At 41.2% G+C, this 20,064-nt stretch overlaps 1 protein-coding gene across 33 annotated transcripts in view; it reads right to left on the bottom strand.

The window, feature by feature from the left end:
• The window catches only part of Ttn (titin), a 271,447-nt gene extending 251,771 nt beyond the window's left edge, over positions 1-19,676 (bottom strand). For 31 of the 33 annotated variants that reach the window (XM_085834746.1, XM_085834758.1, XM_085834754.1 and 28 more), the window contains exons 1-13: positions 19,470-19,676; positions 17,144-17,247; positions 14,753-14,956; positions 12,575-12,862; positions 12,009-12,094; positions 11,680-11,921; positions 7,113-7,443; positions 6,631-6,783; positions 5,884-6,021; positions 4,459-4,590; positions 3,169-3,306; positions 2,486-2,623; positions 1,869-2,006 (exon numbers count right to left, since the gene is read on the bottom strand). In XM_085834746.1, coding sequence (XP_085690872.1) covers positions 1,869-2,006; positions 2,486-2,623; positions 3,169-3,306; positions 4,459-4,590; positions 5,884-6,021; positions 6,631-6,783; positions 7,113-7,443; positions 11,680-11,921; positions 12,009-12,094; positions 12,575-12,862; positions 14,753-14,956; positions 17,144-17,234 — 2,079 coding nt within the window. In that variant the 5' untranslated portion in view covers positions 17,235-17,247; positions 19,470-19,676. The remainder of the gene's footprint in view (positions 1-1,868; positions 2,007-2,485; positions 2,624-3,168; positions 3,307-4,458; positions 4,591-5,883; positions 6,022-6,630; positions 6,784-7,112; positions 7,444-11,679; positions 11,922-12,008; positions 12,095-12,574; positions 12,863-14,752; positions 14,957-17,143; positions 17,248-19,469) is intronic. The other 2 variants (XM_085834751.1, XM_085834752.1) reach the window with 2 other exon arrangements.
• Between the last annotated feature and the right edge of the window lie 388 nt (positions 19,677-20,064).

Here is a 20,064-nt window from a genome sequence, read left to right as displayed (position 1 = left end):
TGGTTTCTTTTATATAAAAAAATGGACAACTAATTGACTCTATAGATTTTTTTCTATGTGTTCATCTTCACCTAACACAAACATATTACTCTACCTGGAGAAATGGAATTTTCATTTTATCTCATTGGTGCTTTTTGAGCAGCCGATGATAGAAGAAAATCTGAGGCAATTTCAAGTTTATTCTAATGATGAGAAAAGTGACTCAAGGTTTCTGTTGACCAAAAATTAACAACCATGATAAATACTGCTCCTAATTTTAAAAGTATGCCCTCAAAATCTTAATTATGGCAGTAAATTTTAAATTGTGGGAATATATGCCGTTTTCTTAAATTAATATATATCAAAATTCATATACACGTTGTGTTTGGTGAAAATGATGGACTAAATGCTGGTGGCTATTCCTAGTCCTTACTAGACTTAAGTTTCCTTTTCATTGTTGGATCCCAGATAAGCATGAACATGAATGGGACTAGGAGACCCCAATTCACACCAGTTAGATACTGAGAGGGGTAATTTAAGAAAAGTGTTGTCTGATGTGGTCTTTTATAACTAGAAATGCTAACTATGCCTCTGTAGGACTCAGGCTGAATCAAGTCATCTCTTCCATTTGGTTGGCAAGGGAAGCAACTAAATGGAGCGCTGGGAGCACATGGCTTCATGACCCATGAGAAGTTACATGAGCTGATGACAAGATGAAACAGTGCGTTTCACCACCACAACACGGGCTCTCATCCCCTCCTCTTGAAAATATATTTGTTCTTCCTTAATGGCTAGTCCTTCTGTAGTCCTTGGCAGTATGGCAAGATCACCAGGCTTTAAAGGGGGTTTTATTAACAGGGACAAGGAGATTTCCTCAGCCTCCATTCTTCACTGACAATCAGCAATGAAAACAAGACAGACATATGTATGCTAACAGGGACAGAAAGGATAATTAACCATAATTCCTGAAATTTGGCTCGTGGTAAAGCTTGTTGCATGAGACTTCTAGGAGACAGATGGGCTATTAAATATTAGTCTTAGATAAAGGTTTGAATCTTATCTTAAATCTTGTCTTGGAGAAAAAAACAATTAACAATCTTGTGATAAAAATCAACACTGAGGGAAACACAAAAACAATGCAAAAACGAAAAAAAAAAAGAAAACCTTAGTGTCCAATTCTCAATGGAGAATAATAGCTCATTTAGTGGGAGCTATGGTTATGGGAAGTAGTTTAAGCCATAGGATGTGTATAGCTGCGAATAGACGTGGTAACCTTTTCGCAGCTTGTGTAGAACAGTTCTGGTGGGATCTCTCTCTCTCTCGATTCCTCAGTACTGCATCTTGTGCAGTTACAGTGGAAGCCACTAAACAGGTGCTATAATTTTCTCACCTCTGATACTTACAGGATGAAAAAGATAAAGTTTCACATGAAGAAAATTATACATGATTGAAGTAAATCCTTCCTTAGATTGCAGCATAATACATTGAACACCTGACTCCTCAGCACACACACACACATATACACACACACCACTATAAGGCTCCTCACTGCTCATATGCAGTGATTTTTCTTGCTCGTTGAGTCTCTTTAATATTAGCCCACATGCAATTTCAGTCATTAATGTGTGGAGGATTTCTACATGTTAATAAAAAAAAAGTTGAAAATGATAACACCACACTGGAAACGAAATATGTTGCAATGTTAAGACCAATGAATCAGTTTACTTTTTAGTTTCCAATTGTACAATTATCTGAGAATAAATCTGATTACTTGTGTCTCCTAGACAAGAAGATTGACGTTTGGGGTTAATGTGTTACAATGGAGGTTTGCACAGGAGATTTGGTATTAATAGATTATCGTGGGTTCCACGCTGGAATAACACAGTCACCTTTCCATGGGTAACTTGGATGTGTTCTTGTCTAGTGGCCATGGCTTCTCTAGACCTCAGAACTGTTTCTTGCTCTTTGGCTTTAGCAGTAGCAACTGCTATCGTAGACAAGGCAGTTGTTTCCACTTCCTTTCTCTTCTGATCATTACGGTAAAAGCAAAGTTTAAGTTGTATGGGCTTCTCACATACAGAGTAATGACCCACCCAGCCCCACAAACACACACACTCCACTCCCCTGCTTGTGGGATGCATCAGTAAAATCACCCAGGGTTGAATACTCACTCAGCAGTATTTGTATAGCATGACTGGGAGTCACAGAATGTAGCAATGTTAGTTGCAAAAGAGTCTCTAGATGCTCTCCTATATTGCTTTTAAAAATGAAACTAAAACGCTAACGTTCATGCAAATAATAGTGTTGAACAAAATGAATTACAAGTGTTATAGGGGGTGTGTGAAAACCAAGCGGTGAGGGAGACACTCATGGCACTCAACCACGTATTTACTATATTTAATTATGAACCTCAACAGAAAAACAGATTAATAATTCATACGATGTAATAGTTAATGGTTTACTAGACATTAGCTTAAAGATGAACTTTTCACATGTGTTCATTCACCTTTTCCTGAGTTATTTGAACTTGATCTCTTTTGGTAGTGATGGCTTCTCTACTTCTTGATACTAAATCTTGCTCTTTAATCTTGGGCGTGGCAACTATGACTTTGGGTACCACTGTTTTCCTAGTTTCCTTCATCATCTGGTTATATGATTTCAAGAGAAAGGTAAGAAAATGTCAATAAATCTCATGAGTCTCTAATTTAAAAAAACAAACAAACAAATTAACTGGGAAAAAGAGGCAGAGTTTTTCTTTTATCCACAGATACTTCATTAAACATCACTGGATTATCTTGACTATCCATAGTATTTCCTGGCAAAAATACAACATGGGTACAGCTATAAGGAAAAATGGAATTAGAAAAGAAAAACTGAGACATACATATCCCCTGTTTCTGTCACACACTTCATATTATAACCTATGCAGCGTTCTAATAGGCACTTAAAACTACGTAATTTTGTCTTGAATACTGGAGTCTGCCTTCACAGGAAGACATTAAGATGAATTATGATCTATTAGTAGCAATCCAAAGAAAAGCTGAGAGTTAGGAATGAGAGTGAAAGCCAGATGGGTGGTGAGGGGCCGTGAGACTTTGGAGAGAAGAGATGCTTAAGAGCCGTGATGATGTGGATGGCTGCAGGTGACATGATGCACGGGTGACTTTCACACCAGCAGGAAGTCATCACCTGTTCCTGAGTGAGGTGCATTTGATCCTGTTGAATGGCAGTCTCTTCTTGAACTCCCACAGCTGCCTCTAGTTTTGTGGACTTGGTGGTGGCAACCACTACCATGGATGCAGCAATTTTCTCAGTTTCCTGTCTTATCTGACATTGTGGAGTAAAATGAAGGTTTGAGTTTCAAAGGGCACATAAAGAACAGTAAGATGGCCACGCTGCATCCAGAATGTGGAAGGCTCAGTGATGAGTTAGAAAATGTCACATCCCCGTGTCAGAGGTCTAAGTGTGGGCTTACCACCTGCCACTGCTTTTCTGAGCAATAAACATTGCTGCCAAACCTAATAAATTGTGCCAGGACTGAAAAGGTGATATCTATGGGCTATGGCTGTTGTTGCTGAATGGCTGAAAACTGAGGTTGGCTGAACTCTTCAGTCTGCTATGTTGCAATGGTCACAAAGATTCCTATGCTCCAATCTTGCCTGGCCTGACTCCCAGGCCACACGAAGTCCCTTTTGTCCTGAGGACAAGGTAAGGGAAACCTGGGCAGATGACTCTGGTTAGCCTTTTTATCAGTACAATGTTCTCAAAAGAAAGTAGCTCTTAGATCAGACAAGAGCTCTGAGGACAGCATGGGTCAAAGAATTCAAAATAAAAGCTCCTGTTCCTTCAAGCTTGGTGTCAGAGAGAAGAAAAGTCGTCTTCAGTGACATCAATCTCATATATATATATATATATATATATATATATATTTCATTCATATGCATATACCTGTGTTTATATGCATATATATCATACATAGGATATGTCTTCCCATATCCTATATGTTTACTTCAGTGTTTATCACCCAGGAATTATGGGCGCTGTCTTCTCTAATGGGCAACTGCTGCTTAGTTAAAGTGCTTGGGGCTAAGGTGTGTGCATGTGTGTCAGCAGGTGAGCATAGATAGGCTTGTGTCTTACAACTGCACAATGGCCAAATGTCCCAGTCTGAGTGACGGAGGACTCAGGTTACATGTGCAAAACTGATGTGCTCGTGGCTAGTGGGCAGAAGTGCAGTGCACCTTCTGTTTATGTCTGATCTGAAGTTCAAGGATAACCTCTAAAACTGTTCGAGCACAGTTTATGTGCACTGCTCACGTGGACACAGAACAGTGAACACAAAAGAGTTCTAACCCTGGACACTGGTAAACAGTAGGAGGAAGAGAAACGAAAGAGAGTCTGGTCTGAAGCTCTGGGTATAATGTACACACAGCTGATGACTGGAGATGAGCCATTTGTAAGGATCAAAGCCAAACTTACTGTTTCTTGAGTTATTCGCTTTTGCTCTTGTTTTGTAGTAATTTCTCCTGTGATTCTAGTTTCTTGCTCTTTGGCTTTGGTTGCGGAGATCACTACCTTTGGTACAAATGCTTTTTCAGTTTCTTTTCTTATCTGCAATCAATGAATAAAAACAGGACCTTATTGTCTCCAAATCTACAATGGGGCTAACCCAGCATCAGATCCAACAAAGTAGGAAATTGAGAGAGTGAAACTCCCTTTCTGATATCATTAATTAAATCTTCATATCTTAATTAATACAAGCACATTTGTTTGCTCTCTGAACCATGCATTCATCTCTTTAGAGGAAATGGAATGCTGGACTCAGGACTGCTTGTTTTACAGACAGTGGCTACCCACCTTAGCAAGATTTGTGCCTTCTTTAAGTGGTCATATGGTAATTTAATTAGGAGCTAATTCCATCAGCCAAAAGTCATCTTACAGCTCAGAATATTACTACAGAAGTGTCAAGGAGTAATTTTGCCTGGCTCCTTACTTTAATGTGAGAATCTAAGCATAATTTACAGTCTGCCTTCCTACTCTATTTTGTCTTTTTTTTTTTTTTTCTTTTTAACATACAATAATGGTCAAGGCTTGTCTAAAATGGAGACACGATTTTGGTTACTATCTAGGTCAAAGTATTGCTCCAATCCTGAGCCATGGAAGGATGTTTCACTTCCATTTATGTCTAAGGAGTAAGTCCTTTCCATCCTCAGGTATCTTATCACTGAACCTCAGGACCACAGGGCAGAAAGGGACTTGAAAATTGATCTTCTCAAATTATCCTATAGACAACTGTCTCCCCTGACCAACAGTCCTACCAACAGGCCTTGTCCCATCTATCCACAAGTGCTTTTAGTCCAATCTCTCACTATTCAACCTACTACATGTAGGTATGTATGTCATACATCCTATATGAAACCCATGTGCTAATATCCAAGGGGTCAGGAAGCAGCACCAAGCTTTTAATGTAGCATATTCTGTTTTCCCTTACATTCTTGCCTGTTTCATCCACAGCACCTGCATCTTCTTTCCGGTTCTCACTCTGCCTGTTCCCTATCCATAGCCACACAGTTAACCTATAATCAGTGTAAATGATTTTATATATATATATATATATATATGTATATAATATATATATGTATATAATATATTATTATATTAATATAATATATTATATTTATATAAATATAAATTATATACATATATATAAGTTAGATGAGATGAATCCTCATTCTATTTCCAGTAGGAATACTTAGTGACTCTAAGGGACACTGGTGAATAGACATACATGACAGGAGGATGTTATTTGTGTGAAACTAGACACGCGGCCCTGGAATTAACCTGCTTCACAGTAAAAGGTCATCTTAGGTGTTGGCACATTTGCAAATCAAAGTACACCCCCACCTGCTCATGAGATATGTGAGTCTGCTCTTGCGTTGTCGCCATCACTTCTCTGGTTCGTGATTTTAGTTCCTGTTCCTTGGCTTTATCGGCAGCAACTACAACCTTGGTTACTGCGGTCTTCTCTGCCTCTTTTCTTGCCTGATTTTCATTGACAAAAGAAAGGAGCCATTTCAGTTCACACCATTTGGAAGTGTATGCTGCTATATCAGGACCAAGAGGTAACAATCAACCCACAGGACATGGATGGAGGAGAGTGAGAGAGCTTTTAGACTAACAGAGCCTGCTTACACATGAGGTGGCCTTGCATTCATATTGCTTTGCAGCCGAGAATCAAAATGTCACATTTGTTTTGAGGAAAGTAAAAGCCATGGTCCTTCCGGGAACTTAGAGAAATCTAATGCCGACCCTTGAAAATGTAGCTTCCACAACTAGCTATGGAAATCTGCACTCAGATTTGACCTGCCTTTTGTTTCATGTCTTCCAGGCTCCCACAGTCCCTGGATGCCTTGAAAACAGTAGTTAACTTTTGCTCGCCTCACACAGCCCAGGTATTTCTTCTGACCCGGTCTGCTCCTGTGATATTTACAGCTTAAACACATTTGATATTTCTAGCTTCCTCGGGAAGCTTTTAAAGCCTGGGCCACTGCCTTCAGCACTCTTTGGTTCAGCAGGGGATTTGTATGTCCAATTACTGAGAGCAGAGTTAGCTGGGGCCGTTCTAGCACCCCCTGGTGGCCTTGTGCTTACCTGTTCTTGAGCAGGTTGTATATGCACAGCAGTCGTGGTTGTCCTCTGAACAGTTTGCTCTACAGCACTGATGGCTGGTTCTCTCACTCTGGCCATATCAACAGCAGCAACGACAGTCGCAACAGCTGCACTCTTGTCTGTCTCTTGTTTCACCTGTATCAACAAGTACAATGCTTTCTAAAACAACACCCCTGGTAGAAAAGTTACAAACCCTTAATGACCAGGAAGAGCAAAATATATGCATATGTAATTTACCCATCATCTCCCAGAAAGACAAGGTCAGTACCATTAAAATTCATACATTATGCCAGCCTCACAGCTTAGTCTTTGACTCAAAAAAAGATGCTTTGGTAAAGGACAACCATATTGATTGAAGTTTTAGGCTCCTATGCATTTCCTCTCTAACCTGTACAGTCCGTGCCTGAAATTGGATCAGAGGAACCAGAAGATGAACTGGAGAAAGGAAAGGGTTCTGACGGTACCTCCTTAGTCCCAGTGGTGATGGCTCCTGCCGTGAATGACGAGCTGACCGACGCACTGGCTGCAGCGGCCGCAGCTCCACTGATGGTCACTTGCTCCTGGACCCCGTATCTCCCTTCCCACCTCTCTTCTCTTCTGATCTGGGTAGAGCTTGTCATTGTCGTCTCTCTCATCTCAGCCTCAGTCGAGGAGGCCACATAGCCCTCTTGCTTCCAAGGGGGAGGCACCTCGGGGCCTGTGGCCATGGTGGTGGTCTGAGTCTTGCGGATGAGCAGTGGCGACTTCACAGATCTGATCGGGGAAGTGGAGATCCTCCCCGCTGGAGACACGGACCTGGAAACCCAGCGGCAGATGTCAGAGAGTGGGGCAAGGCACCCCAGCAGGTGTGGTGGGGATTAGATGGGTGGAATGGAAATTTGGCAGCACTTTAAGGTGGAGTGTTAAAATGTGAGTTCCCATAACCTATCTGGAGGGTACATCACACACCTGAAACCTATTTGTTTTAAATATCAATAAGCCCCACATTTAGTTAATTCTAAGTAAGCTAAAGATCTGTGTGCCCCATCTCATTTTCTGGCACTGAGGTGTGTGTGGGGGGGTAGAAACAGTAAAAGTAATTCCCTTAAAACATCACCACATAAAGGACAGTGTGTTCCCAGCTTCAGTTGGGCATGAGAGAATATTTGGTGGGTGTTATATGGTTTTAGTAACCGAATGCTTGTGCCACTCTCGACTAAAAATAACCCACACGTCCCCCTCCTTTTGTCCTCCCCGCCCTCCCCCTTGTCCCTTTTCCCCTTATCTCTCCACAGTCACAACCACTTCAGTATCTTGTGAATTTCCAGGTCAGGTGGAAGCTTTCTTGCTGAGCTTTGCAGAATTGTTTTAGGAACTGGCTGAGCTCTGCAGCAGGGGACTGCTGTTCTAGCCCAAAGTGCTTGTGGTTAACGCTTTTTAATCCCTCTGAGTTTATTTCTAACCTCACCATCCCCTTATTGCACTGGGGATGTCCTTTACATAATATTAGGACTATCTGGTAAATCAGCGACTCTGAAGCCTTTTCATTACATTGATAAAGTATCTTCTTCCAAAATAGTTTTCACTGGTTGCCTTTTGTGTGTGTGTGTGCAAAATGCAAATAGGAGCTATCAAAGGCTGTGGGCACTGAACACTGACAATGGTAGCCCAAAAGCTAGATTGTTATCGTTAGCAATCATACTAAGTACAGATCAACTATCTGAACATAATAGGTTTTTCAAAATTAATTTTCAATTAATTTGTTTTTCCCTATTTTACCTCTTGGTGGCAGTGTTGCTTTATAAATTTTTCACACGGGGCCATGTTTATCAATGTATTCTGGCACTTGCTCAGGGTATTTAGTTTACATCAATCATAAATAAAACAATTCTCCCAATTAAGCTGAAGGTCCAGTAATATCTTCTTTAAAATACAGAATAATTTTGCAGAATATTACATCAGCCTGTTTCATCAAGAAACATTTAATCATTTTCTTGTGAAAGGCTGTGTGGGGAAAAAAAAACCCAATTTACATTTTAGGAAAGAAATTGTAATCAAGCTGAAGGGTGGGCTAACAAATATGGCTCTACCGTAAAAATAAATCGTCTTGGAAATAAAACAAAGACCAGGTTAGAATGGCGTGGCGTCCACGTCAGTGGAAGAGAGGCAGAGAGGCAGGAGCTTCCTACTTTGGACTTGCTTTGTTCTTGCTGTTCCTTGCTAAGTGGGTTTAATTCAGAAAGAGCTTGCGACATGATTAGCATTATGTGAGTGATTAACAGCGGGCTTCAGGTAAGCCCATAACTGTGAAAATCAATGTAATTTGAGCCATTACCAGAAAGTGCTTATTTTTGCACTTACAATAAAAAAAAATAATCACTCGGTCACAGCTAGCGACAATGCGCCTCGTCCAGTGAAATATGCTTGCTTTATCTACAACAAGAATCAAAATTAAGCCATGGAACATTTTAGGAAGGAGTTGATCCGGGAAAACCATTATTTTCTTCACAAGCTGGCATTTATATTTTGTAATTATTTTAAAGCAAAATTTGCAGACTAAGTAACTGAATCCCTACTAATAGACTCCCAGAAGGCTAAGATGTCTACTGTGCTCCTTGGCGGTCAGGAAATGTCTGTAATTCTAAATGACCCTCAGGCTTGAGTATGAGATACAAAAAAGCTGTTATCTCCCAGAGATTATGTTTGGCCTGTGTTGTGAGTGATTTCATGGTATAGAAACCAGTACACAGCCCGAAAGTAAACACATTTAAAAATAATGATAGGTATCTTTTTAAAACTGAGCTTTTGGTTAAGATTTTGTGTTAGTTCTGGCCAAATATCTTCAATTATTTTTAAGTGACCAAAACAAAAATTAGAAGACACTTAGCATGCTATGGTACATTATTTGAGCATTCACATCATTCCCCACATTTTAAAATTTGTACTGCATGGTTCTTTGTTCCATCAGAAATTAGTTGGTGGAACTCCTAAATACATCTGGTAGTCGGCATTGTCCTTATTTTCTGTTCTTTGTTACAAGTCCCTCCTATGTTGCCATCCAGCACTGCCTGTGTGTAGATGGCTTACAAGGTCTTGTTCAGTTAACCCTGCAGCCTGGCCAGACTGCAGCCTGTTTCTGGTCTGGCATTGTTCACATTGTAGCTAGTTGATGTTCTCTGTGAGAAGGCAGCAACAATGACTGTCTTCAGAAAGGAGCATGGCTTTTTCCCCCCCTCCCTCACATAAATGCGCTATTCAGTCAGACAATGACCTTGCTTTTTGCCATAGAGGTGTCTGAATTTTCTTTGGGGATCTGCAAGCCTATTTTTAAAAGCTCTCCCCTATAAACATTTCCTCTATCTTTTTCATTTTTAGCACATGCTTAACTCATTTATTTGTGTGCACGTGTGACTATGTGTGTCTCCGTGAGTGTGTGTGTGTGTGTGTGTGTGTGTGTGTGTAGGTTAGGGAGTCAGTTCTTTCTGTCCACCAGTGAGGTCCCAAGGATTGACTGCAGCTTGGTGGTGAGTGCCACTGCCCACCAAAACATCTTGCTGGCCTCCCTTTAGTTTTTTTAACCTTAATCAAGGATGCCACTTACTTTGTTAATCATGTGAGGTTAAAGCCTGGTTTTGCCTTCTTCCTTCCAGACACCTAATTAGGCCAGTCTTATTTGTGAAGTAAAATACCCTTCCCCTTGATTAAAAAAACAAATTCCCTATACACTTAAATCTACTCCTGTGCTCTCTAGTCTATCTGTGTCCTTAATGTGCTGGTCTGTTGCTCTCCATTTTACACAGTTGGGCATCAATACGGGTCTTCACATACCCAGGTGAGCAATATTCCACTAGGCTATACCTTAGACCCATCATATCATTTTGATCATGGTGACTTTACAGTGATTTTTTTTTAGGCCAACTATCTCATTATGGCACTTTAGTTTTCATAGCAAGAGGACTTGATCTATATCATCTTAATTCATTTGAATTGATTAAAATACATTGTGCGTGGTGGGGGGCGTGCTCAGATTTTGTAGAGTTGTTTTTTGTTTTTTTGGGGTTTTTTTTTTGGTTTTTCGAGACAGGGTTTCTCTGTATAGCCTTGGCTGTCCTGGAACTCACTTTGTAGACCAGGCTGGCCTCGAACTCAGAAATCCACCTGCCTCTGCCTCCCAAGTGCTGGGATTAAAGGCGTGTGCCACCACCGCCCAGCTTCGTAGAGTTTTTTAGCTCATTATATTAAAAGTCTCATTATAGACTAAATCCCAAAGTTTCAGTTGCCATGGGTAATTCGTATTTGATTGTATAATTTCTGAGCACTGATGATATAGGCTCACCTCAGAAAATACCTACATTTTAGCTAAGAGTAGAAATGCACTTCACATTTTTAGATAAAATAACATAAACATGTGGAAAATATTTAGAATGTTTTCTTACTATTTGAGAGTACGAGCACTTGGATAATGATTTCCTATTTCCTAGGGATAGCTTCAACTGATGAGAGCTCATTGATTCCTGCCAAAACACTTCAAATCAGTCTGGCTGGCATTCCTTTTATTTTATGGAGGACACACTAAGACCATGGGAAAGCCCCCTACCTCCTTTAGCTCTGGTTTCTTGCCAAGAATATTGAGGAATGACATTTTTTTCAGGGGTGGAGAATATTTAGTGAAATAACAAACACATGGGAGCTTAACACAGAGGTTATAGACCATGTATCATAGTGATTGTTATATTATTAAAATGAGTGCCTCAGGTCAAACTATAAGCAAGTAGTCTGGATATTAGACTTCAGGGAGATTTAACTCTAAAGTTTGCATAATTCTTACCCTAGCCCCCTTGTCACGTTCTGGCTCCAAACATGCATTTGCGGAATGGACTGCAAATACGAATTCAGAACCAGAGTGTATTATAAACTTCCACAGAAGGTGAGGACTGTAAAGCTCACATTCAGGGATTTCTTGGTCTCTTTTTTCACATGCTGCCCTTTTGATTGCTTAACATTTGATCGTAAAAATGCATAAACAACACAGTTTCCCGAGAGAAGGCTTACCTGACCGGAGATGGGGTTGGTGCCCGCACGTGTCTGACTGGGGAGGGGGAGTGTCTTATTGGTGATGGGGACTGTTGTCGGGCCAGCTGTGCTTTGGCAGCAATGGAAGGTGGTGTTGGAGACCTGGACTTGGGCTTAGGAGGTATCCTGGGAGGTGTTTTATGTGGCAGCTGTCCAGTGGCACCATCTATGACCATCTCAACTGTTGCGATTGATCTGGCATCAAAGTGGGCTTCAATCTTCTGAAAAAACATGAAAGCAGAAGTGAGTGGGAAGTGCCAGGGAAGCAAGAACGGGGAGGGCTGGGAGCTCTTTTATAGGAAAATTACTTTTTCAATCCGGGTTTGTCTTGTTTCTGAAATCTGAGCAGTCGACACGATCGTCTTTGTCTTTTTAGCAGGCACTACTTCTTCACCTGCAGAAATGGAAAGATGAGCATTTTAGGAGGGAAAACCATGATTTTTTTTCTTTTTAAAAAAGAAAATCCATTATATGGGACTCAAAAGTAATTGCAATTTCCTGTGTGTAACAGTAGGAAAACCGTAGCAAGTTGTGGCTTTTGTGTGAATATAAATTAGATTGAAAAATAGAAGATGTGTGTTAGAAAGGAATTTCTTTGAATTACTTATTTAAATATCCCATTGTTTGCCAATAACATGCAGATGTACATTACTTAATTGACCCATGTTCTGGTTATCATTCGGCAAACTGTAGCAAGCTTCAACATTGAACTCTTAGAAGCCTCTGCCAGAGACCTTCTGCTGGGGTGAGAAAGGCAGCTTTGGCCTTAGATCCTGCGAGCACCCCCAGGACTGCCATATGGGGGAGCCAGGTAGAACCTCAACCCCGTGTGTTGCCACCCTAGGTCCCCCTCCTCCTCGCCTCCGCCACATACCTTGAACCACCAATTCTGCAGTGGAAGTAGCTCTTCCAACGCTGTTGGTGGCATTTACAGAATAGGTCCCGGAGTCTTCAGGGTATGCTTCGGCAATCAGTAAGCTGTAGAGGTCTCCTTCTTGAGAAATTTGGAAATCAAGGGAGCTCTGGATTTCGGCTCCATCCCGGTAGAACTTCACCACAGGTGTAGGGATTCCAGTCACTCTCACTTGGAGTCTCACTTGGCTTCCTTGTCTCACAGTCATGCTCTGCAGCCGCTGACTGAAGTTGGGTGGTGCTGTCTCGGCTGCCAGGGGCAGAGAAGAAAATCAGGCTCAGGAGTCGGGGTACTCCCAACAGCTTTGAGTATTAAAACAGGGGCTGACTCAATGATCCAGCATCGTTGACTGCCATTGAATCCCAGCTCTCCCACTTGGCGGAAGACAGTTAGAAGGCAGCAAGAGCAGAAGGCTCCCCTACTCACAATTCAATTTCAATTGCTTCACTCTTTCTAGCATTTCTAGGCTACTAATTTTTTAATTATATACGTGTGTGTGTATGTGTGTGTGTTTGTGTGTGTGCGCGCGCGCTCGTGCATGCACATGTGAATGAGCTTGTGTCTGCCGTATGTGTGCAGGTGTCTGTCCATAGAGGCCAGAAGACCCTAGAACTGGAGCTACAGACAACCACATGGGTACTGGAAAACACACCCTGGTCCTCTGTAAGAAGAGTCAGCTTCTTAACTACCCAGCTATCTCTCTCGCCTTTCATGTTTTACCCAAAAGTCTAGATGCTGCTGTACTACTCCAGGTCTTTCTGGCACTTCCAATCCCTGACTCTTGCCTTTCGCTAAGACACTAAGGTAGTTTTTTGCAAACTACTTAAAGTCACACTGAACTGAATTCCTGTGGCTGGTAAGGTGAGTGCATCTGAGAACTTACTGAATCATTCAAGTTTAATCAATTTTTAAAACCATCCTCCAACTAGATTGATATTAAAATGACCAACATATTTACTTGCATTTAAAATGTTAAATCCACCCAACAGTGGTAGGCATCTGTGTTAATTTTGCTACAGAAAGAAAGAAGGCTTTTTGGTCAAAGTCTTCTTTTATATTAAGAGAAAACTTTCCTCTATAATTTTTTTAAATTGTTTAGCAACTTCGTACATTTTACGACAAATGTAGTCGTTGTTTTTTTTTTTTTTTTTTTATCTCCTATTCCCTCCTCTCTTCCTGCCCCCTCTTCCACGGTAGCCTTCTTCTAAAGAAGCCCCTCCTACTTTTCTGTCTTCTGTTTGCGGGTGACGCACGGAGTTTAACTGGGGTTGCTGGCCCAGGCATGGGTGGGAGGATATATGTTGAATCTGATTGGTAGCTCCACTGCTGGAAATAGTGATACCTTCCCTCCAGTTACCATGAACTGCCAGTACCCCCCGGGATGGATGCGCCCATGTGTGCTTCCAGCACCCCTGATGGAGCACGGTGGTGAACCACTGTGTTTCTGAGGTACTGTGCCTCTTCCAGTTCTGAATTTTCAGGCACATAAAGCTCTTCCCTAAGCGACCTGGTGTGCTTTCCGTTGAGGTCATCTATGACCATGGAATTAGACACCAGGAACACATAGGTGACATGACAGCGTTCAGACAAGACGTTGCTGTGTAATAGGCAGAATAACTTTTTCTTCCTGTTTGCTCATCACAGTAAGTACTGAAGGGTGGACAAAACCCACTGAGGCGACTGTAAATGGCTTTACGGGAAAGTGGGGTTGTATATTTGAACGAAAGCATTTGGCCTTTTCTGAGTATGTTTACTATGCAGTAATTTCAATGCCTACCTTATGACCTGCTTACATCAGAATTATGGCAATGCTCATTAAAGTGGAAATTCCCAGTGACTTCCAGAACACTCTCTATTTCTTGATAACTTTATGGTAAGGCTCTAAAAACGTCACCACTAGAGGAACATGATTTTTGGCATTTATTCAAGATGCTTTGAGTATGTGATATGTACAGAGATCCTGCTTCTGAGATGGTTTATGCTTCATCTTCAAAGAGGATGGAATTGTACAACCCACACAATGGTAATTGTTCATCCTATGGCTCCTTCATCAGCTTAGGAGCTGCCTCCCTTGTGCGTGTGTACATCTCTATCTGGACTTCTGTCCCTCTGGCCTGGCTGATAGCCCCAACAACTAACCTGTCACAAGAAGCTCAGCAGTACTAGTCGCTTGTCCAGATCCATTGGTGGCTCTCAGGGAGTATCGTCCACTGTTGGCTTTAGTCACGGCGGGGATCATCAATCTAGCGCGGCCATCGCTAAAGGAGATCTGCACGCCGGGCAGAGTGGAAGTTGAAATCACCTGGCCATCCCGAAACCAGCTCACCTCAGGAACTGGGTAACCTGGAAGGCAAGCAGAGTCATCTTTATGTTGGAGTGGGCATGGTCCAGTCCTCTGTTCTCTCTCATCAAACCCTTGCACCAGCCTGGCGACTAGCCAGAGTGGAGCCCCATATAGTGATAGTGACACCATGACAGTCATGTAATACACATGTAAAACTGTGAGCCATTTATGGGAGTTTACATAGGGGCTATTTGTGCCCCTTCATTTTATAGATTGGAAGTTTGAGGTGCATTGGAGAGTCATCATATTTCCAAGGTCTCTTGGCTATCAGTGGTACAACTTTGGGTAGAACTGTCATCTTCTACCCTCTGGTCAGTGCTCTATCTGATTTAGTTTAGTAGACATCATTAAAATAATGAGAGGGGGCCCTAAACATGGAGAGCGGCGGAAACTTTGATGGAGATAGTGACAGTTGTCATCTCTGAAGGCAAGAGGCAGCAAGGCCATCTTACAGCTCTGCCTCAGGAGGGCACACTTGGGCCCCTCCTCTGCTGTTTCAGGGACACTGTCCAGCATGTCCCTGCAAATGTCACTGCAGCACAAATGCCCTCACAGTGACAGGCTGTTCCTCATGCTAACTCCAGAGCCAAACCCAGCCATTCAGAACAAGGCGTAAAGTCGGAGCAGGGAGAGGAAAGCCAGGTTCTCTTCACCCACTGCTAAGAACCGTATCCGTGGTTTCATGTTTTATTAAAATCTAAATGTGTTCAGAATCGGGAAGGCGACTTCAGGGAAGGTTTACTTTGCATCTGACATAAATGCTTGTGACTGCTGTCCTTGAGACAGGAGGTGATGATATTAGCATGTTCCTGTGCTGTCCTTATATAAGTTGACCTCCCGTTATGGGAGAGTGAAGTTTATTAGACTAATTTGAGAGTGTCAAATGTCGTCTGTGACGTATTTCTAAGAACTTGAAGGCACAGACTTAGAAGGAATCGAGGCTGTGAATATGACACAAAGGTGAAAATCCCCGCAGACACCATGTGTGTTTGGCTCCGTTTAGAAGTTACAGAGGATTTGAAGAAAAATAAGTTAATCATTTGGGAGTCAGAGTTCATCATGCAAGATGAAAACTGAACTGACTTCCATTAATAGCAAGTGAGTGGTGAGTGACGTCATGTTTGTGCAAAGTGTTATGCAGTATGTAAGACTCACACATAATACAGAGAAAGGAAATGGAAAGAAAACTTTAGTTAATATCTTTATTACAAGCATACATTTAAAAAGATAAGAAATGTTCACTGAAGGGATACATTGAATCATGAACTAATCACGGCTATCAGTTAATCCATATAAACTCACATGACCAGTTACGAATGGTGCTATAGAAGAAGACTGACTAAATCATTTTGAAATTATTTAGAGTATAGTTTATAGGCAAGGCTTCCTTGTTATACATCATGCAAGGTCTAGAATCACCCCTAAACCAAGGGATAAAGAAAAAAGAAATGGGTGACATTCCTTTTAAATAAATAGGGAAAAAATGTTTGTACCCTTTGAATATAAAGACTAAAAGGAGAAATGGTATTATGTGTTGCCATTCATTACAAAAGTGTGTTCTTTAATACAATAGAATAATTTAATAAAGATTAAAAAACCAATAAAATAACTATAATGAGTAGTCACTGTGTCTGCTTCTATGGAAAGTTGGGATGATATATTTACATGTATTTATAATATAGTGTAAATTTAATACAATATATTAACATATTAAATTATGTAATGTTAAATTATATATTAGTATATGTAATAATATATGATATATAAAATGCATATTTTACATATATATAAAAATTGAGGTGCACAGATTACAAGAAGCTGTCTCTGAATCCCACAGCACTAGGGTTCCAGTCTGTCAGACTAGTTCTGCCCCTGAACCCAAATATAGAATGACCAAATTTGATCCTTCTTAGTCGCTGGATTCTGACAGCAAATTTTAACCTGATGCTAATTATTTTTGCTTTGTAGAATTATAAGTATGAATAAAACATTTTTAAAATATTTTTTAAGTCATTATATTGTCAGCATCCTGTGAAGGGTGTGCCCTTAAAATGACCTTTCCATAGTGCTGTGCCAATTTTACATAGTAGAAGCAGTGTTTAAACTTGGTTTCAAGACAAAAAAAAAGAGTTTCTGCATTGGAGGAGGCAGGTGGAACAGAAGAGAAAGCCTGCACATGAGCTTACCACTAACGTGAGCCTCAAAGGTTGCGGTACTACCCTCCAGTACCACAACGCTTTGTAACGGCTGCGTAAACGTCGGTGCTTGAGTAGTCATCTTTTCAGGCACTCTGGAAAGAAAAAGAAAAACCAGTAAGAATATTGATGCTCAGGGCCCCTCAGCGTCTTCTTGGTGGAGACAGACATGTATTTCTCCAAATGGATTGATTAGTCTAGTATGTGGCCCTAGAGCCACATAGGAAGCCTTCTCCGGGTGCTTATGCAGTTGACCTTTGAGCTAATTTAAGGGAAATGGGCGGGGGAGAGGGAAGGGGGGGGTGAGGGGGGGCGGCGAAGGGTGGGGGGGAGTTGGCCAAGCAGAGCAAGGAATGCCCCCTAGTGGTCAAAGTGGGAATATTCAGTCATACCAACAATGAATATTCACATTGGGCCAGACTGAAAGGGAAAACCAAGCTACAACATAGAAGCAGCCAATGGATTTCAGAGACACGATGTGACAAATGAACCTTTATATCAACACAGCATGGAAGAGACAGTGACATAAACAACAGTTCCCTCTCCAGCAGTTCTCACGCACAGTGCCAGCTTTTCATAAGGTGACCTTGCTTAAGGCTCTGTCCCCTCACTTAAAATCACCGCCCAAATGAATAACCTGTACTTTGCAAGCGGTTCACCGACTTGAAAAGGGTTGGCAAATGTTTTCTCATCATTAAGCAAGCTTTTTCCCCTCTTTCCGACAGCATAAGGAGCTTCCCACATCCTAACATTCCTGTGTATTGTACGCAATGGCACAATTAATGCTGCTGAAGTAATATTCAAGAAGAATATGTAATGGGCCGAAATTTATTACAGGTCTGAAAGAAAAACGCTGCCTTGAGTTCTTCACATGGATGGAGCCATGTGTGTGTGGACTGAATCACAGAAGGCTGTGGGAATTATTCATGGGAATAAAAAGACCTGTGCTTTATTATGTGAAATATTTAACAATAACCAAAAAAAAAAAAGAGTGAGATTTGCAGTTAATTCCCTTTGTAAGTGGAAGAAAGTATTTCATCTACCATTTTTGGAGACTATGTAAGAAAATTCTTATGCATAAATAACTAAGTAGTCACCTTGAAGCAAACCAGTGTTCTGACATTAAAGGGCAGGCTCCGAATTGTCAATTGCCTCATTTTTATCTTTCACAACATTCTTTGTTCACTAAATGTTACAGTGCAATATTCTTCTTAGTCCTGTAACTCATTTTTTTTTTTTTGGAGACAAAATTCATACCCCATAAAAATCCAGATGTCATCCAAAGGTTTTCAGGAAACATTTCTCAGAAACTCTTGCTTCTTTCACATTATCTTTCAGATGAATACATTTTATGCCTAACTTTTCCTGTCTGTAAGCCAGTGTATCTTCAAAAAAAAATTAGCTATCTCCTTAGATAAACCATGTATAATTAAGTATTTATCTAATAATGGGCATTTACAATTTGTAATCTAATCCCAGGAAGATAGGGAATCAAAGTGTATTTAGATATTAAGAATCTTTTATTTCTTACCCTTTTTAGCATTAACATTATCTCACACCATATAATTGGATTGTGGGTTAAATTAAAATGCATATTGAGATCTGGAATCTTCTAGAAAGCAATTCTATAGCTTCATTCAAACTTACAAAATGTTGAGAATTAAGTGGCCTAGCTGGGTTTTGATATTCTGATTGTCTAGGAAGACTAAATTTGTTTCTGTGAGCACTTGTTTCTCAGAGGCCTAAGGCTGAAGGCATGCATCTGAAATGTCACACTCCCAAAATAAACCGTCCAGCTTGACTGACAGCAGACAAGTGTCCTGCCACCGTCCGCAACAGATACCTCAGCAGTTGATTCCCTTAAAAAGTCATCGGGTGTAGCTGATGCCACATGGGTTTTCTCTGAGCTATTCTTGGTCTGCCTTGCTTTATCAACGAGCCACATAACCTTGTACATTCTCAGCTGACACGTTTACTAAGGAAGCAAACATTCATGTCCCCATTTCAGACCCCTGGTTCTAGGGCATCCTGTACATTTTAAAAATCAGAATGGTTGACTATGGCTGTGGGCATCAGCACTTGATTTTTCTTTTCTTTTCTTTTCTTTTCTTTTCTTTTCTTTTCTTTTCCTTTCCTTTCCTTTCCTTTCCTTTCTTTCTCTCTGGAAAATGTACATTTCAAAACCAAATTTAAAACACAGATTCACATGTAGGTCAGCAAGATGAAACCTTTAACAGAAGGCATTCATTGCTCAAAGCGTTCAATAGTAACCAATCAGAAAGAGCTCCAGGAATCAAACAAGCTGGTTCTCACTCACCTGATTTCTCAGGAGTGCCCAAAAAGGGTGGGGCCAAGCCCAAGTTTGCTTCTGAAACGACGTCCTACGTAGAGTTGGTTTTTCCAACCATCTCCGACATGAATCGGTGAGCCTCTAACCCTCCAAACAAAACCACACAGTCTTGACTGTGTGGTTTTGTTTCCTATGCAATCCCTACACCCGAGGCGAGGTGGGAATGCGCGACTGCTCCAGAGCCAGGGGCTGGCCGGCCCTTATATTCCCCAGATCTGCTGACAGCCCAACATCCTTAGAGCCTGGCTCTGTGATTGGCTCTGTTAGGAAGGCATGATGGGAGAGGACCTATTTGGGAGTATCACAGACCACCTGTTCCTCTGATTGGCAGTGCTAAATTTAGCCTTTCAGAAGAGGCTTTACCGAGGAAATAGAATTGTATTTTAAAAACGACCTCACTGGGACTCAGAGACAAGAGTGGTTGCTGCAAATGTGAAAACTCTACCCAGGTGGAACGGAGGCCAGAATGTGACAAAGGATAAAACTTGTGGACATTCGTAGATCTAAAACAATCCCGAACTTAAGCCCCATGCCCTGTGAGTCAGGCTCCACTTCTGTTCCC

Source organism: Mus caroli, unplaced genomic scaffold (assembly GCF_978045245.1).
Source record: "Mus caroli unplaced genomic scaffold, Mus_caroli_1 scaffold_2, whole genome shotgun sequence".
Classification (NCBI taxonomy): domain Eukaryota; kingdom Metazoa; phylum Chordata; class Mammalia; order Rodentia; family Muridae; genus Mus; species Mus caroli.
Note: the sequence above shows the minus strand (reverse complement) of the source record. Positions and strands in the feature narration are given on the sequence as shown.